The sequence below is a fragment of the Phacochoerus africanus genome, chromosome 1, assembly GCF_016906955.1.
Source record: "Phacochoerus africanus isolate WHEZ1 chromosome 1, ROS_Pafr_v1, whole genome shotgun sequence".
Lineage (NCBI taxonomy): Eukaryota > Metazoa > Chordata > Mammalia > Artiodactyla > Suidae > Phacochoerus > Phacochoerus africanus.
In genome coordinates, this window is record NC_062544.1 from 23,866,812 (window position 1) to 23,887,178 (window position 20,367).

Here is a 20,367-nt window from a genome sequence, read left to right on the forward strand (position 1 = left end):
TAATGTTTCCTCCTGCATCTCTAAGGCCATTTTCCTCCAGTCTTTAGCTATCTGCATGGAGGCATAGTTTCCCTTGGAGGGTATTTTAAATGAGCCTTCAGAGAACAGGACCCTGCCGTGCCTGAAAAGAGCATGTGAAGTTTCATTCTGACCTTCTTGGAAAAAGAAAGTCAGGCTCAGATTAGACAGGGAAGGTGCAAGTCAGGTTGTGAATTTCTGCTCGGACGCAACCTCACCTGTGATCTTGACCCAATTATTGATCTCCCTGCTTGTTATGTGGGTAGATGATATTTAGAAATTGTGGAATTTCAGAGCTGAAGGAGAGCTCCCTACAGATTGTTTTGTCACCCCCACACTGCTGCGCTTTCTAATCTGCCTTCTTGGCTTATCCTAGATGGAATTAGTTACTCTTCTCTCTTTTTCTCACTAATGTTGCAGTAGTTCTTTGTGGTCCTATGATACTTAATCATAGAGATATGAGTTAGTATCTCGGTTTTGCACGTTACTTACTGTGTGATCTTGGTCAAATCATTTGATCTCTATACACTTCAGTTTTTTCATCTGTAAAATGGGGATAATATTAGTATCTTCCAGGTAGTATTGTTGGAAAGAATGTGAACCATAAAATATGCTAGGCATGCTGGTAACATTGTGAATGCTCAAAAGATGTTAATGAGTCTCCTCCACTGGAATATAGGTTCACTTGTGGCTGAGATGACATCATCACATGTTTTACAAGTACTAGTTGCTGCCATGTGATGGTGCAGTAACATTGCATGCATTGATCTAGGCCTAGTGAGGTTAAGCAGTTTGCTTTAAATCACACAACTTGTGGGAGTTCCTGTTGTGACTCAACAATAATGAACCTGATAGTATCCACGAAGATCCGGGTTCTATCCCTGGCCTTGCTCAATGGATTAAGGATCCAGCATTGCCGTGAGCTGTGGCATAGGTCACAGACACAGCTCTGATCCCATGATGCTGTGGCTGTGGCGTAGGCTGGCAGCTACAGCTCCAATTCAACCTTAGCCTGGGAAATTCCATATGCCACACATGTGAACCTAAAAAGCATCAGATAGATAGATAGACAGATAGATAGACAGACAGACAGACAGATAGATATCAATCTCACAACTCCTGAGCTCTGAGGTAGCCCCAGTAGGGAACCCTGGCCTTCTGACTCTACTACTAGTAGGGATTTTTTTTAAGTACAAGGCAATGACATTGAAACAGCTGTTCAGGGAAGGAATGAACTAATGTGTATGACATTCATGGTCTCCTAGGCAACTAGACCAGTACTAGTCTAGTTTACATTTGCCATTCTAGTTTCCAAATGTGTCAAAGAATGTATTCTTTGAAGGGAAACTTTTCAGCTTTTCTATCAGTTATTGGTAGTTAGATACCCAAGCTATCTAATCTTTATCAAGGATCTTTCAAGGAGAAATGGGTGGGGTAGTGTGAGCGTGGGCAGCATAGAGATGAAATAGTCCATTCAGTTGCCCCCTAGAGCTCATGTTTTTATCTTTGCTGTTCCTAGGGCACAGAACAAAGTATAGACTTATGTTGGGAACTTTTTGCTGTCTGCAGAGAAAGACTTTGAAAAAGAACGTTTAAAATAATGAGAACAAAAACAATTACCATGGGAAGAGCACTTTACCATTTGCATTGTACTTTCACATATGCTATAATTTAATGATCAAAAGGGAACTAGGATGTGTGTCTCATCCCCTTCTAATAGATGATAATATTTACTCTTCAGAAGATTTATATAAATGACTCATTCGATGCTTATAATCTGTGAAATATTTTTATATACATTTTGCTTATCAAATACTTGAGAAAATTTAGGTGACTTGCTTATATTTACCCAGCAGATGAGTGGCAGAACCAAGTTAACCTTCATTCTGATTCCAATGCCAGTAATATTATAACATCAGTGATGGTATAAACATTGTCATTGCAATGGTTAATTATATTTCATGGTCATTCCCTATGCAGTGTGGTATGAGCACTAAAGCCAGCATGCCTGGACGCAAATTCTTCCAGCCAAACGGCCTATCCCTCTTGATTCAGTTTCCTCTCCTTTGAAATGGGGATAATATCACCCACCTGAAAGGGTTGTTATAAATTAAAGACAACAATACATGTAAAGAGTTGGAAATAATGCCCAATACATTAAGTACAATAAATCTGAGCAATTGGCAATATTGCTATTTCCATGAACCCAAGGGGTGAACATAAAAGTAAGGTGGATTCCCACATGTTATGCAAGATGTTTTCCAAGAAAGCCCTTAGAAAATTGAGTTTTGGCATGGGCATTCCAAAACTTTAAGTTTCTTTAAGTCTTTCTCTAACAGGTTTTTCCCCCAATTAAAATCTTTTGAGTATTGGGTAGGTTCCAGGAGGGCAAGGAAACAGTCCAGTGTATCCTCTGTATGTTACTTCAGAGAGATGACACCTCAGGGCCTGCATTTAGTGCTTTCATCGTGAGTCCTTGGATAGTGTTGGGTCAGACCTTCCAAGCAGTTCCCCAGGGTAGGAAGCTTTTATAATTATAAGGGGAGCACACCTTACACAGGGATTAGGTTCTGGGGTTAGCAGCTGAGCCAAAAAATCTGGTCACACCATCAGCCTGGAAAATTCTTAGAAAGATGCCACCTTGAAAGCTGACGTGGTATTTCCTAATCAGTTTTTCCTCCAAGGTTATCACAGATGAAAATGTCTTTATTTGAGTACCAGATGAAATATAACTTAGTAGTCTAGCCACTTGAGAAAAAAAAATGATGCATTTAAAATCAGAATCAAGGAGTTCCCATCATGGCTTAGCAGTTAACGAACCCAGCTAGGATCCATAAGGATGCAGGTTCGATCCCTGGCCTTGTTCAGTGGGTTAAGGATCTGGCGTTGCCATGAGCTGTGTGTAGGTTGAAGACAGGGCTCAGATCCCAAGTTGCTGTAGCTGTGATGCAGGATGGCAGGTGTAGCTCCCATTTAGCCCCTAGCCTGGGAACCTCCATATGCCATGAGTGAGGCCCTAAGAAGCAAAAAAAAAAAAATCTGAATCAATGCTTCTCAGCAAAATATTTGCACAATGAGAGGCACCAAATCCAACAGCCTCTGCACTCATCAGTGAAGTCAATGCCATATGCATTTGATAGATATCCAATAAATATTTGTGGAGTGAATTGTTATAATTAACCAAGTTCGCTGCTTTTTACTGTCTACAGGTTCTGGCTGGGTACTAGGATGCAAAGATACATAATCCATAGTCATTCATAGTTTCACAAATGAGCCAGACCTTTAGAAAAATAAATGTGTTAATATATTACAAATATAATGGTATAAGTATGTCCTGGGTACCAGTGGATGGGGTGATCAAGAAAGACTAAAAAGAAGATGATGCTTGAGGTGAGTCTTTCAGAAGGTTTTCAGAAGGTGGAGACCATCAAGAAGAGTACACCTTCCACACAGGGAGGCCTGGGAGAGGAAGATAGATATTCAGTCATCCAGTTGCTTGCATGTGGTTAGATTATAGGGAATGAGGGGGTCTGGCAAGAGATAATTCCATGTGACAGTGTGAACTGTATTATATAGGCATTGGGGACTCTTGAGAGAGTTGAGAGAAGCAGGACAAGAACAAATCCGTGTATTTAGAAATACAGGAGTTCTCATTGTGGCTCAGCAGGTTAAGAACCTGATGTTGTCTCTGTGAGGATGTGGGTTCAATCTTTGGCCTCGCTCATTGGGTTGAGGATCTGGTGTTGCCACAAGCTGCAGCATAGGCTGCAGTTTCAGCTCGAATCTGGTGTTGCTATGCCTGTGGCGTAGACCTAAGCTGCAGCTCTGATTTAACCCCTAGCCTGGGAACATCCATGTGCCGCAGGTGTGGCCATTAAAAAAAAAAAAAAAAAGTTTAGTTTGGAGGAGCGAAGGATACAAGTTACTGGGAAACAAGAACCATAGAACCATAGCCTAGACTGGGTTGTCCAATATGGTGGTTACTGGCCACATGTGGCTCTCTAAAATGGAATTAATTTAGAATCACTTCCTCATCTGCACTAGTCAACATAGCAAGTGTTCAGTAGCCAGGTATATTAAATATTGTTGACCTAGAACATGCCCATCAGCACAGATAATTCATCCAGACAACACTGATCTAGACAACGACCCATCACCAAAATAATAATGCTCTCTCACTTTACAGGAGCTGGGTGATGTTGTTAAGGTGCATGTGTCAAGGAACTAGGAATATCTGGTCAGAATCCCTTTGAGGATTCATTAACTTTTTAACAAGAGTTGTATCCCCTCAACTGAAATATACTTGTGTCCTTAAAAGAGGATGGTGTACAGATCCACGGGGTTTCACCTCATGAATACGAAAGGGCTGGCATTTTAAAAATTATAGAAATCATGTTACTTGGAAAATAAGCTCTACCCTCCCTCTAGAGCCTGATCTATGCTTGACACCTTCCAAAGTGCAGTGCTGCCAGGAAGATGTGATATATAAACAGGCAAGTTGTTAGATCTAGGAATGACACTCAGAGGCATGGAGCCCCAAACTGTGAAGACAGTTCGTGCTTGAGCTCCTGAAAGAGGCCTTTTAACTGGGGCAAGTCCAACAGCCTGCTACTCTTCCGATAAATTATAGATAGTAACCTGTGCAAAATCGGGATAGTTTTGCCAGGGCCATCTGAAAACGATTTGTTTTCGAGAAAATGCTTAACTGGGCTTTAGTGAGTTCAGTGAAGTGTGAGTGAAGAGGGCAATTAGGTTTTCTGCTGTAAAAATGAGAACTTTAAACAGGGTGATAGGGAATAGTGCAAACCTGGTTAGGCTGAGTAGTGCTTTGTTGAGAAGACCTAAGAGGGCCTTGTGAAAATTCCTCAGGTGAGATTCAGTAACCTACACTCCAGTGGGAACATTCTCCCCTGAATCTCTCGTGCCTACAAAAGCAGCCCAATTCTCTCTTGACAAATAGGTCTCTCCCACCTTGGGAAAAAGGCAGCCTATAACATCCCACAGTGACAAGTCAGATTTGCTTGAAGGAACTTTTCCGCCTCTTATAACTCAGATTCCCCAAGTGTGATTTAAGCTGATTTGCTTGAAGTTTTCTCGAGTGAGGGGGGAGAGCTGATGGAATCTTTTTTTTTTTTTTTTTTGCTTCTAATATCTACCCAATTCTTATCAATTGGGAAATTTTTTAAAAGAGCTACTTAAAATGAACCATGTAACATAAAGGATATTAAACTAAAGGCGTCGCCCATCGCTGACACAGGGTTTTAAACCTCAGACATTTATGGCTGGAAATTCTTTGTCGTAGGGGACAATCCTGTGCAATGCAGGATTTTAAACAGTGTCTCTGGTCTCTACCCACTAAAGACCAGTAACATCTTCTGCCCCTCCACACTGACTCCACCAAATTGTGACAACCACGATGTCTCCAGACACTGCCAAATGTCCCCTGAGTAGTAAAACTGCCTCTTGTAAAGAATGTCTGATCTATCCTAACATTAGCACTTTATATGAACAGCCTGCTACAGAGAATATAAATATATACTATGACCTTGTATGTGTATGGGGGGAGGCAGATATAGATGCATACCTGTATTTAATTTTAACGTGCTATATTCATTGAGATCACTTTGTATTCTACAGTTATGATTGAAACAATGTCTCTGTTCTTTTTAAAAAATTAGTATGCAGGTGAAGTAATTGAATCCTGAGTGAGTCTCTCACCCTTCCCCAAGATCAATGTATTGTAAGCCCAGTCCAGCAAGAAGGTGATCTGAGTTCCTCTGGAATGCCAAGGATAGAAGGCGGCTGTGGTGCATGCTTGATTGCAAATAAGCAGACAGCCACTTGCCTGTGTCTCTTCTCCACTCTTTGATGCCCACAATATTCTTATAAATAGACCCGATACCTTGTATCACAAATCATTTCTCTGGGAGCCCACATGTTCAATTTCTCATGGTTTAGTAAGAAAGGAGTGTTTTCTTACAGAACATAAAGGTTTTATAATTCAGAAGATCTTCTGCCCTGAAATCTATTCTAGGTCTTCCCCTAAATGACTGTATGGCCCTGGCCAAGTCATTTTCTCACTTTTGCTTGGTAATCAGTTTTAGGCAGGATGCTCTTGGTTCTGAGTGACAAAAACCAACTCAAGCTGGCTTAAAGGAAAAACAAAGAGTGTTGGGTGGAGAATGAATTGGTTTATGTATCCTGTGCAATGTATCCTGTGCGAGAAGTTTAGCAATAATAGCATGTTAGGCCTGGCTGAATCCAGGTACCCCAACAATGTCATCTGACTATCTCCCCCTGAATCTCACACCTCTGCTTTCCTCCCTGTAGCCTCCTTTCTTAGGAAGCCTCTCCCCTTGAGTGGCAAGATGGCTGCATTGTTCCAGAGTTACCATCTCCCAGACACACCACCAAGAGGAAAGAATGATAGACCCCCATCACACACAGCACTGCCCATGCACACAGTAGGTGCTCGTGAACCCACTGGAACCAATCAGCTGCAAGAATCATTAGGTTCCTCTGGTCTACCACACATACTGTGTGTCAAACACAGCCTTACATACATTATATCCCGTCTTTACAACAACATGTGAAGTCAGTCTAAATCAGTATTAGTATCATCAGAGAGGCCCAGAGATCTTAGTTGCTTAAACTCACACAGAAAGTGGCAAAGCTCAGTAGCCTGGCTCCAAAGTCTGTGCCTTCTCCATTCCCCACTTGGGCTTTGGGGCATAGATAAGAGCAGGTTGGCTGAGAAACTAAGGATGGATTGGACAGGACAGAGACAGGAATCCTGAAGCCAGGAAGGCAGAAATAACATTTGCAAAAGACCATTGGATGGTCACCTCCATCGGAGTCCATAGTTTCATTTGGGCCAAATGAGAATGACAGGAGTTGCATGATGAAGCCAATTCATAGGTGAATTTGAGAGTAAGCCATCTTCTGGTTTAAGAAGAGCCCTTTGTAGCTTTAACAAAACATAAACGTAGGTTCAGATCTTGGATGTGTTATGAACATCCCTGAGTCCCCAGGCAGTGTCATTGTGGTAATTGTGGAGGGTATGGGAAAAATCCCCCAGCCTGGTACTTAGCATATAAAATAGGCCAAAGATGTGCAGTAGCTTCATCCACATTCCTTCAGTTGGATGTAGGGAGTCTGGCTAGAGCTGTTGTCAGGGTACCTTGTATCATATGCGGTGGCAGCCATGGCTGTCATGCCTCAGTACCTCACTGAGCCCAGCATACCTTGAAGAGGAATGTCCCATCACACGGCCCTCTGCAAATTCCATGTGCAGGGCGAGGGAGAACTGGAAAGATCTGATGCACCTTCCTTAATGACGTTGTTGTGGAACTCCAGAGAAAGGAGCAGATTCTTCCTACTTTCCTCAATTATTCATCACTTACAAACAAAAGGAAGGCCAAATCTCAGGCACCAAAATTATTTCTATTTACACACATATTCACTTACCTCCATCAAAAATAGGGGATTCATAAACCCAAAATATTTGAGGAAAGTGGATAATAGAGTTCGACGTCTGAATCAACAGCAAGCATTGGGAAATATCATTAGGACAAATGCTTAAATTCTCTAACCAACTGTTTTGCCATTGTTCACACAGTCCTTTTGCCATACTCAGTTTTAGCACAAAAGCCATATTTTTTATTAAGTCCTTGAACTTACAGAGCCACAGAGGATTTCCTGTTTTTTTTTTTTTTTTTTTTTTTTTGACTTAATGCTTGCTTTCTTTACAAATCTTTCATTGTGTGAGTGATTTCTGTGGCTCCTTCCAGGGGGAGCCTTGTTTCTGTCCTTGGTTAATTACCTTCCCTTGGATGGTTTTGATGGTGCTTTCCAGAATAGAGCAATGAGTTTGGGGTTCACACCTTGGTCATTTTTAAGCAACCAGTCTTCTCTAAGGTGGGAAAGAGTAGAAGGAACCCTGCAAGGCTTGGGTCAAAATGCCTGGCTTCAAATCCTAGCTGGTTCTGCTGCTTGTGAACAGTACAGTGTCAAGGAAAGTTAGTCCATCTCAGCCTCAGTTTCTTCACTTATAAATGGGGATGATAATAGGACATCATTCATAGTAAAGTTGTGAAGGTTTATTTTATTTTATTTTTTTATTTTTTGCTTTTTAAGGCCTCACCGAATGCATAGGGAGGTTCCCAGGCTAGGAGTCGAATCAGAGCTACAGCTGCCTGCCTACACCACAGCAACACTGGATCCAAGCTGCGCCTGTGACCTACATCACAGCAATGCAGAATCCTTAACCCCCTGAGTAGGGCCAGAGGTCAAACCCTGCTGCACCACAATGGGAACTCCGAAAGTTGCGAATGTTAAAAGAGAAAAGTGCATGTGAAATACTTAGCTTCGTTCTTAGCACAAAGCAAAATCATGTGTATAATTGATAATGAGGTCATTTAACTTACTATTTTATATGTAATTCCCCCTAATGCTATTTGTTTGTTTTGACTATCTCCCAGCTGTCTGTCTGCTCCACCAAATATCCTGACACCCTGTCACTACATAGATCAATTATGCGATGTCTACACAGAACATTTTAATATCAGCGTGCCATTAATCTTTTGAATGAAAAAGGAACTGGTTTTAAGTGAATTGGGGGAATTGATCTGCAACATGCCCTCTATCATAAATTAGTGAATATATTAACACCAGTTGGGCAGAGCGGTAATTTCATGGATGATATTTACTGCTTTGGGGATGGAGAGGAGATTGTAGCCCTTTAATCTTGGGTGGGAGAACTAAATCTGGATCCAAATCAGGTTAAGAAGAAAAATAGAGCTGTAATTGAAACAATGGGAGTTAAAGCAATGTGACTTCAACCACAGACGGTGTAGATTAAAGTTTTCAGGTACAGCTGAAGCAGATGATGAATGAAGGCCTGGAGCATGGATGGCAAACACACTTTATGCATCTGCTACCTTTCCCTTATTCCTTGTCCTTGATTTTTCTGATCAATGATACCACATTTCCCATTGAACCCAAGGGGTCCTTAGAATCTGTCTTAACACAGCATTCCAAACAGCCACTACCAGCCTATCAGAGTTAGCATGTTTTGTCTGGCTATAGGTCTTTCAACCAGAAAAATTTTATGGGTTGACAAAACCTTATTAATTTGGAAAGAAATAGATTAGCAAAATTTGAATTAGGTCATGGGGAATCCAATCACAGATTTTTATTTAGACTTTGATTTATATGGGGATCTTGGAAAACACACACACATACACACCCACATTTATATAAGACCATATGAGTTTAATGAATGACATATTGCTGCCTTTGCTTGTTTCCTCTTGATTTTTTTTTAACAGATTGATTGATTAAGCGTATTTTTCTGGATGTTTGCTGGGGACTCAGTATCTTCTCAAAATGAAAGTTCAAAAATAGTTCAAGATTCAAGGGGCCGCCACTGTGCATAAAGTAGGAACCGTCTCAGTACTTAGCTCTTGGTTACATGCCCATCACACACTAAGTATTCTAGTAAGAAATCATGGTCTGTAAAGTGAGCCTGTATAAGTTCCAGCTTTCTCCCCTGTACTTTGGAACCTGTTTGTGTCTGTACAGATGGTCTCTGTCAGTTGTAATAGTCATGGGGAAAAATGTAGCCTAAGTGAACAAAATTAGCAAATGACAGAGCAAATAGAAAACAGCATACAATTTGATTAAGGGCAGATCTAGGAACTGGAGAAATTGCCCAAGTAGGTACAAGCTAGAGAGATTAAGCAGCTTCCAAAGCATGGATTTTAGGGGGGCAGGGAAATAACAGGAATTAGACAATTCTGTGACATATATTCCAATGCACTGGAATAACCCCAGTGCTTTCACTGTGTTAGGATGGCTCTTCCATTGTCTGTATTTGTATAAATTAAAAAGCAATTCTGTCTGTACTGTATGAAATGAATTCATGCTGAACAAAATTTCAAAAAGTTCATGTAAAGAATGATTTCACAGCAACTATCCTATCAGGCTCCTGGAAAATTGCGCCTGAACTTCAGTTCCACCTCAGTCACTCAAAGGAATTTAAAAATTGGCTCCCAGCCATCCTTTTTCTTCAACATGCAGTTTCAGATATGCTTCAATAATACAAACTTTAAAGCCCTTTGATTGTGAGTTAAAATCTGTTCCTGCCAGAGCCTCACTGCTAAGTGGATGTCAATGCCAACTTCACAGTGCCCTGGTCAGGACACCTCTGCACCCAAGAGCCTTGAAGGAGGGGGAGGGTAACATTGCTATGAGGGAGCCACTTTGAACTTCGTAACACAATTATGAGAAAAGCTTTGAACTCTGCCAGATGATAGCTGCTGTAAACGGTTATTCAAAGAAATGTTTCCTAGTTGAAATCTTGAGAGTGCCTTGGGATTGGGAGATGGAGAACTGCAATATAACTTCCTGTCAGTCACCTCCTCTCCTGGTCTGTCACCTTCTTTGTCACCATTCAGGTTGGGCAAACACACGCAAACTGATAAGAGTGTGGATTTTGGAGGAGACAAACCTGGCCCCTGTCACTTGCCAGGTGTGCACTCTCACTTCACTGTGCCTCAGTTTACTCATCTACAAAATGGGAATCATAATAATTTGAACCTCATAGGATTGTTTTCAGAGTTAGACGAGATAACATATGCACAGTGACTGGCACTGTGAGTGTAGATAGCCATTGCACAAAAAACATGGGCAGTTAAAATAGTGATAATGATGATAATATTGTCTTTAGAGGAAAGCTTGTGGGAGAAGGTATTGATTAAATGTGAGGAAACTCTAATGTAGTCAGTCTACCAATGCCAGAGCATCTGGCAAAAATATTGTACCTTATGTGGCTCCCAAACACTTAAGAATGAATTGAACTTTTCAACTCAAACTTCATTCATCCATTGACCTGTTTCAGGGAGGATTCTTCTTCGAATGTGTTACTGGACAGGAGCCCCTAACAGTTAAGCTTTAAGGGCCACCTTATTTCCTGTCTCTTTCTGCTGCTCTCACCCTCACAAAGGGTAACAGGCTAGTGGTTTGATGCCTCCTTGCTATTGTTCCTTGTGTTTCCTCTCACTGGGAATCCCTTTCCTCTTGTGGAAGATTGCCTGGGTGTCCCCTTTCCTGGGAATCCTGGTGACGCTCCACCTCTACCTCCGCCTGGCCAGGCTGAAGCAAGCATCCCTTTTCTGGGCTCCCCAGAACCATGCCCTTATGTGCTACCACCCTATCCCTTATCATGTGGTTTGGAAATTACCGGTTTTACTGTCTGCCTCTCCCACTAGACTGGAAGCTCAGAGGGCAAGGGATAATGGCTTGCTTATGTATGTATCGTCAGAATCTGGCAGAATGCATTTAGGAGGCACTCATACATTATAATGATTCAAAATGATCTTGCAATAACATTTAATGCAAAAAAAGGAATTCCCTGGTGGCTCAGTGAGTTAAGGACTCTGCATTGTCACTGCTGTGGCTCAGGTTTGATCCCTGGCATGGGAACTTCCACATGCCACAGGTGTGGCCAAAAAAGATCAAACCAAACCAAAACAGACCCAAAAAAAATTCAATGCCCTGAGGAACTGACCAGGTAACACAATTATAAAAACGATGACAAAAATAAACATCCTTTTAAGATGTCCAAAAATGTCTCCAGGTATGTAGTACACCGAAAAGCAGGAAAATAGAAACTAACCTGATTCTTGAGTTTGCTTTCTTAACACCTTACTGTTTGCTCCACACCCCCAGATTTAGAGCATATCCTCTGGGCTGCTTCTCATTTTTCTGAGCTTCCCGGATGAATAAACCAGCAGGCAAGCAATTGTGAGGCACCCAAGGGGTAACGCTGAATCAGGTGACCGTCCACATGGTGGTTATCTTCACTTGGCCATTCGGCTGCCGGGAGCTCCCTGGCATGGGAAAGGAGTGGCTTCAGGAGCCTTCTGTGTGGGAGGAAAGCTTCTCCTCCCAAGGCCAGCACCAGGGCACTGCCCAGCTCCTGCCAGGCTGTCTGTTCCTCCCAAGTTCCTGGTGTGGCTTGCCTTTGTGGGAATTCTCCCCTGGTGCCATGGTATCCCCTCCAAAAAAAAAACCCTGCCTGGTTGGAGAGAGTGGTAGCATTGGCCAGTTCTTTGAGACGCAAACATTTTGCCCTGTTTGCTTCCCCTCATTTTTTATTTATTTACTTATTTATTTATTTATTTGTCTCTTTAGGGCCACACCTTCGGCATATGGAAGTTCCCAGGCTAGGGGTCTAATCGGAGATACAGCTGCTGGCCTACGCCACAGCACTGGCAATGCCAGATCTGAGCCAAGTCTGTGACCTTCACCACAGCTCACAGAAACACCGGATTTAACCCACTGAACCCACTGAGCGAGGCCAGGGTTGAACCTGCAACCTCATGGTTCCTAGTCAGATTCGTTTCTGCTGCGTCACGATGGGAACGCCATGCCTCCCCTCATTCTTTTCCCCAAACTTAACTAATTTTGTTTCATGCTACCTTATTGATCTGTTCATTCATTCAACAGGTGCAATTTGTTAGGAAGAGATTGAGAATACAGGGGTGAATAAAATAAATAGGCATGTCCACCTTCAGATAGTAATAAGGGCTGTAAAGAAATGTGAACAAGCTAGTAGGATAGAGCCGATGGGGGGGACAGTTTTCAAGAAGGCACACAGGGAGGTCTTGAATGAAGAGAAGAAGCAGGCTTGTGAATATCAGCGAGGTGGCAAGTGAAGGACATTATTCTATAAGGAGGGAACAGGAAGTGTAAAGATTGAAGACGATGTGATGTGTTCCAGCAACAGAGATAAAGATGGCCACATCCACTGGAGAATAAGGGGCAAGTGGAGAAGTGGTGAGAAATGCTGCCCTAGCCAAGCTGGGAGAGGCACCTAGAGCCAGAGTAGCCAAGACATGCAGAGCATCTTAAGGAGTTTGGCTATCTTCCTACAGGCAGTGGGAGGCCTTGGAGGATGCCAGTTGGGAAAGTCATATGACCTATTTCTGTCATTAAAGTAGCATTCTGGCTGCTGTAGAGAAAGGAGGGGGGCAAAGGAGGAAGGTGGGTGTGTGGCAAGAGTGGAAATAGGGGGAATGGCAAGGAGAGATCGTCCAGTGAGAGATGATGGGAACTTCGATCAGGACAAGCGCAGGAGAGATGAAAGGAAGCGGATGTTTTCCTGATTCCATTTCAGCTGTGTAGATGGATATTTCCGCTCATGCCCTTTTTCTGAAATATGCAGCTAAATGTATAAACTTGAACATTTGGAGAAACATCAAACCACTTGAAAAAATGCACCTGAAGCATTTCTTTCTTTCTTTCTTTTCGGCTATTTGTATTGTGAAGTGGTTTCAATGTGACTTTCTCTGGATGCTCTCATGGACACTCATTGCTGACCTTTGACCCCTCTGTCCTCTTTCCCAGGTCGTCCCATTCCACCTACATCCTCGTCTAGCCTCCTCCCATCTGCTCAGCTGCCTAGCTCCCATAATCCTCCACCAGTTAGCTGCCAGATGCCATTGCTAGACAGCAACACCTCCCATCAAATCATGGACACCAACCCCGATGAGGAGTTCTCTCCCAATTCCTACCTGCTCAGAGCATGCTCAGGGCCCCAGCAAGCCTCCAGCAGTGGTAAGGAAACTGTCGTGTCTGAGTGCATGTGTGTGACATTCTGGAGTCTTCTGCAGAATGGCAGCTCTAAAATGAGGGCTGGGGAGGAGGTGGTGTGGGGGAGCTTCGCAGTGAAGTGTGTCGTTGAGCAGCATTGCGGTCCCAAGGTGTGTTTGTGGAAGGTCACAGTCGCTGAGTAGGTTTTGCTTCTCTGAACAAGGTTTGGGCCTCCATTCGTGGCAGGCATTTGCCTGCTGCTGCACGTGAGAATGTGCAGGTCTCAAAGGTGAAGTGCAGAGAATGATGAATTTTGTATTACAGCAATTCTGCTCCTAGTCAAGTGACCCCGGACACCGTTGAGTGCCCAATTTGTGCACCTCTCAGATGTCTTGGTTTTGGGGGGGGTTTTTGATCGTTGGGTTCTGACTTTTTCTTCCTTGCTCATTTAGATGATCTTGTGCTTAAAATGTGTCCCCTTGACTCGAATGCTGAATGTCTTGCAAAGTGGCGGGGCAGGAGGGGGGAGACATTTCCTCTAACCCTCAACTTGTCCCACTCCCCTTGGATTTAATGAGCTGACCGAGTGGTACCGTGATAAATATGGCCTCCAAATCCTCGGTTTTCACTGTGGTTTTTACAGTCACAGAGCAGAGGGACTGGTTACAGTTTTCTATCCCATTTCAGAAGATTTTGTGGCACCTGCCTCAGCTCCAAGATCCCTAAATCTTAGGTGGACGTGTCCCAGGCTTATTTTGATTTCTGCTGCCGATGACATGTTCACCAGGCACATGATTGGGCCACATCTAGGGTTAAGTACCCAGGGCCCAAGGAGACACATTTGCAGAAATTAATTGCTCCCGACCCGGAGGCTTTGGGGTTATCTTTAGAGTTGGCCACTTAGGGTGTTCATTAGCCTATCCCATTGAAAAGAGTCCAGAGTATTCCATGCCAAGAGTGTTCCTTGATTGAGACTGTGTTCTGGCTCCATCCTGGAGTGTCTGCCACCAAAGGCCTCAACCTCTGCAATTAGAGAGGACCTCCTAAATGCATTCAAGATGATTTATTCAGGAGATGGAATGATGGACTGCTACTTCTGATGGCCCATACCCTTCTTCAAAGCCAGGCCCAATGTATTTAGTAAACTCATATTCTTTTTCAAAAAAAAATTACCTAATCAAATCTCTCATCAAATGAGCAATCCATTGTTGATATTATGAAGGCCTTTAATCTACCATAAATCTTTATTAGAACTCATCAGAGCTTCTAGTTTGAGAGAAATGTGATTACGGCACTCCTAAAATGACATTACATCATTGGGGTGATTGGTTTATCATTTGGAGAAGAGACATCAATCATAACTAGCATAACCACACAGTAAATGAATTCAACCTTTCTACCGCGGAACAATGACACTGTAATTGCTCAAAATCAGGCTTAAAATGAAATCGGAAAATGCTCTTTCTTCAAACATGATGTTAACTTAATGGAATATATTATGAAAAATCATGTTTGAGGAAATTCTATATAATTAAAAATATGTGGAAATATATTTCCTTTTTTCTTTCATCGGAACCTGATTTTAGCTGCAGAACCCTTTTTCTCTTTTTGCTGCAGAGATTATGTTGCATTTAATTGAACTATCTTCACTTATGTTTTGCTGCTTTTTATTTCATACTATGTAATCGTGATGAATATTGTATTATAAAGGACAAGAGGCTTTTGAAATGAGGTGCACCTGCTGATAGCTTTTTAAAAACAGATGATTATTAGCAAGAAAATGAGCTTTTAAAAACTATATCCTTTTATGCATATATGTATACCCAAGCCAAGGTGATTTCCACAAGAGGGTCAGTTCGTATAGCAAGGCTATCTAGAATATTTTCTTAGTGATAACGCTGTGAGTGATTTCTTTTCTTTCAGATGTTGTATCACATTGTAAGTTGTTGATAAGGCATTTTTGTTGATTTTCTGCCTAATCAAGACCTCATTTTGGTGGACACAACAGATGTGTGTGTTCAGAATCAAACTTATCCATTTTTCATCACTCACACCAATTTGTTCAGCTCACTTAGGATTGATAGTGATTTAAGCATCGGTAACAGGGGAAAATACCACAGAAAATTTGAGGGGCCATTTTCATCCCACACAAGAGCTATGCTGATAGGATTTCTTCATCTGAGGGGGAAAGCCCCCATGTGTAGTATCCTTGTTTTCAGCAGGGTTGTTTATCTGAGAACCAGTTAAAACTCTGGCCAACCAGCAGTCAGTCAAAATTCTTGACTCTGGCTTAGGGCTAAAGTGAGAGTAAATCAAGTTGCAATAAGTTCCAATATGTGTGTGCTCGTGTGTGTGTGTGTGTGCGTGTGTGCACATGCATGTGCGTGTGGTGGAATGGATTTGGGGTCCAGGGCAAATCGGGGATTCTATCAAGATCTGAATGCAGTTGCCATGAATTTAAATTTGACATAAAGGATTGAAAATAGAGTTTGACACAGAAGATGCAAAGTGCAGAGCTATGCCTGAGTATTCTGAATTGAGTTTGATGAAAGGGGCTGGATTTTTTCTGTAGATATTGAGGCACAAACAAAGCAACTATGAGATTGGTTATGTTATGTCTAGCTGGTTAATAACACAGAATTTTTTAGGTTGGTCTCATGGCAATAACCTTGTGCTTTGAAGATCTGGTCCCAGTTTGGTCTCTGTCTCTTTCTTAGGTGAGATAAAACCGCTTCTGACACATTCAGCCCATGCATGACAGTAAAAAATTATTTCCTTCTGTCTTATTGTTGCTATTGTGACTTGACATTAGTGAAGCTCATCATTACAAGAGGAGGTGCACTCATTTCCTGCCCAAAGACCCTCTGTTCTAAAGAGACAAACTGGACATAAACTACACAACTAAAACGTTTTTGACAACATGAAGACCTCCTAAAAGCAACAACAAAACTTTACCGTTATGGCTCCACTGTCATTATTTTCTATGACTGTAGTGCATTTTTTAGTGGACGGTACTAAAACCTTGGCACTTTTGCAGCCAAATTGCTCTGACCTTCAATCTATGCCAATCGTGCAGATACCCAGGTACAGCTAGTGAGAGGCTGAGAAGAGTAGCATTTCCCTTCCATTCAAGCATTTTCTTCCAGGTAGCTGAGCTCCGGCAAGTGACTCATCCTGTGTTCTGACCTTCTGCCAGGGTGGGTCAGCTCCAGAGACATTTCTTCTATAGAGGAGCATAATTTCAAATCCTATGAAATAACTCATCTGGAAAAAAAAATCTGGATTCCCAACCGCAGCATAATGGAGGCTCCTACAGGTGGACGAATAAGACTACCTTCCAAATCGGAATGGGGTTTGAACTTTGCTATCAGCATATGAGACAGAAAATTCCCCAGGCAGCCACATCATAATCTAAACACATTGGCTTACCTCCTCTACTCTAAAAGGCTGAGTTTCTGTTTTCTTGAAAGTCTAAATAAAGGTGCCTGGAATACTCATTAGTAACATCAAAGAGTACAGAAGCAATGTAACCAGTATGCCTCTGCCAGGACCCCTTTCCATCAGTCCTACATGGCAAAGGAGCTGTCCCTGCTAGAGAGTCTTGGTTTTTAATTAAGCACATTGAAGGTACCCAGTCCTTTTTTTAAAAAAAGCAATGTGTTGAATGTGTTGGTTAATTCTAAAAAACGTAGTACTTTAAAACCAGCAAGCTTCAGGCTCCCTAGAGTGATTCAAGAATTCAGTGGCCTAATTTAATAATGTTCTTATTTATCTGGCATTGAAAAGCAAATACCATTCACTCATTCATTCATTCAGTCATTCACCCATCCATCCATTTATTCCTTTTCTTACCTTTTTCCTATAATTTGTGACAGCTTATAGCAATTTAAAAGAAAACCTAGAAGGCTATAATTAGATGACACAATAAGGATAAAGGAAAAATCTAGGGGGGAGAAGCATACATATAGGTTCATATATATAAAACCCTGTTCTATTATTTAAGATTGAAAATGTGTTTCAAAGCATCCTAGAAACCAAAGCAAAAAGAGAAAGAACAAGATGCACAACCTCTGTGAGATTAAAAACAAATCGACTGACTGCTTCGGGGAAATGCTGTGAATCCCTATCGTGAGGACAGAAAGAGATTTCTTCGTAAAGGAGATCACAGGTGTATTCCAGATGACCAGTTCTCTGCTGCATGCCATGATATGCTAAATAATATCCTGTCAAAGTTTCTTATAACTTCCCCCCACACAAACCATAAAGTATTTTCAGTGGGGAAAAAAAAATTCTACGAATGTTCAAAAATCGTACAAGTCCAAGGGCAAAACTTGACATGATCCATAGATAAACCTTAGTTCTAGAAAGGACCATAGAAACTGTATGTCCCATAGACAATAAACCTGAAATATCATTGCTCGTAACTAATGTTTACGGGAATTAGCCAACTTTGGGGGTGATAGTCGCTACCCAGAACCTGAAATGCAGATGTTCCTTGTTATAAATGTGTCATGACAGCCATTGAGAGGTTAGAAATGAAGACTAGAGCACTTCCCCAGGACAGCTTCACTCATTTGGCCCCTCCCACCATCCACAGGGCTGGATTTTGGATGAGGAGGAAGCAGGATGCCCAGAATTTTTTTTAAGTAAATGAGATGTCTTCCTCTTATATATTTTAGGTTTGGGGAAGAATTTTTTCCTCTAATATGTTATAAATGTTCTTGCCTCTTTAAACAGATTATGCCCACTGTAATTTAATTTAGTTTAGGATTTCCTGAATAGCTCACAGCAATTCTTATGCACATTGATTCTTGGACCATACTGATAATACGAACTCATTTTCTTTTCAAAGTCATTGTACATTGTGTGAGGCTGTTTATCCCATCTCTCCTAAGGTACCGCATTTTAACTTGAGTCTGTTCTTCCTAGGCTGTTCACTTCATTATGCGGAAACCTCCACTGTACGATTCCCGATGTCAGCTCCATAGTAGATGCTTAATAAGTATTTATTAAATAAATGAATTAATTAATGCCTTCAGTAACTGTTAAATGTAATGCTTTTCATCAAGTATGAATGAAAAACATGGATAATGATGGGGAAGGAAGGCAGATTAGACCATCCCAGCTCAGGGGAATATAATTATTTTTCAACTCATACTCAATGTACTTATTTGTTTTGTTTGGTTTGGTCTGTCTTTAGAACTTTGTAGTTCATCTTTAAATGACCAGATCTTGAAAAATATTTTTTATATGTATTGTGACAAGCAGTGGCAGAGGCAAAGTAAAGGACCTGGTGGGAGCCCCGGCTGGGAGCCTCCCCTGTCTGGGAGAGATTTCATTCTTCACTCTTGATGGGGGGGTCAGGGAATTGAGGTCAAACGTTCCCTTTCCCAATTTGAATTTGTTTTGTGCCTGAGCCGCTTGGCTCCCAGTTATTCCCCATCAACTTGGATGTCAGATGTTCAGAGCTACCTGTAACACCCCTCTGGTGCCAGGCAGAGGTTTGGCTGCCTCTCGTCCAGAGGGATTCCTGGCACACCAACCGCTGGGACAAGTCCTAGATATCGTCTCAAGGCTGGGGAGGGCTGGCTTGCCCTAAATGCAGAGCCACATGGGTTTGGCTCTCAGCCTGAGATCCTCTCCCTCCATACCAGCTCTTATGCTAAGTGCTTTATATACCTTCCTTCATTTACTTGCATTTAACCCCCTCCACATCCCAGAGCAGCAAAGGTTACCATCATAACCATTCTATTGATGAGAAAACCATGTCAGGAATAAGTTGAGTAACTCACCCAAAGTCACAGATCTGGGAAATGAAGGAGTTAGGTTTCAAATCTGAGCTGCCTAATTCCAGGCAATTTTCTCCCCACCCCTCCATTAAGTATTAGCCTCTGAAATACTTTTGTGGCTTATTGCGAGAAACAGAAGACAATGAAAAGATTGCATTAAGGGGCATAAGTCATACTTTTTTTAAAGGTTGGGAAAAAACTGACAGAGCATCACCAAGTACTCTTCACCTTCACTGTTTGGCAAACACATCCCCGACTCTTTCCCTGAAGATTCTGGTTAAAGTTCAGGAGGAGCTTGGAACGGTCCCTTCTCTCCTCCCTTCAGATGATTCTTTTGGCTTGGCAAGCTCTGGCAGCATGAATGTATGGGAAAGCTCTACAGTTGAACCTGAAGAACTTAGGTTCTCTATGCTCTGTCCCTGACTCACAGCGTGATCATTAATAAGCAATATTGTGCCTCAGTTTCCCTACCCATCAAGGTCAGGCATTGGCCAGAAAGGTCTCTAAACTCCCCCTTCCTGCTGTAATATTCCATGGGTATAAGTTCCTTGCCTCTAGCTGGACCAGACTATCCCCACACTTACAGCCTCCTACCTTGTCTTCCTACAAGACCCCCCGCCCCTGTCCCAGGCTGTTGCTAAAGACCTATGTGGCCATGCAAAGGAGCTCCTTGCAGATGCCCTGCAGAAGTGAGGAGCATGGTTTGGTGGCTTAGGACACTTGACTGAACATGTTGACATCCATCCCAGCAAGCAGGAAAAGCATAGCACCTGTGCCACTGACCTGGGCTCCCAGAGAGCCTCGGCCTGGCTTGCTCCTGGAGACTGGAAATTGATGGTTCTCAGGGGCTCTTTTGCCACTGCTAAAGAAAGATTGGACCCTTTCCTTTTTTCATTTGTACCTTCTTATAATGCATACACACACACACACATAGAGAGAGAGAAGTAGTTTGTAGGCTCAGCAA

At 42.2% G+C, this 20,367-nt stretch overlaps 1 protein-coding gene across 1 annotated transcript in view; it reads left to right on the forward strand.

Annotated features, from left to right (window-relative positions):
- Positions 1-20,367, forward strand: part of LOC125129111 (teneurin-2) — a 527,939-nt gene that overhangs the window by 103,421 nt on the left and 404,151 nt on the right. The window contains exon 2 of the mRNA XM_047783492.1: positions 13,429-13,638. Within this exon, the coding sequence (XP_047639448.1) occupies positions 13,429-13,638 (210 nt within the window). The remainder of the gene's footprint in view (positions 1-13,428; positions 13,639-20,367) is intronic.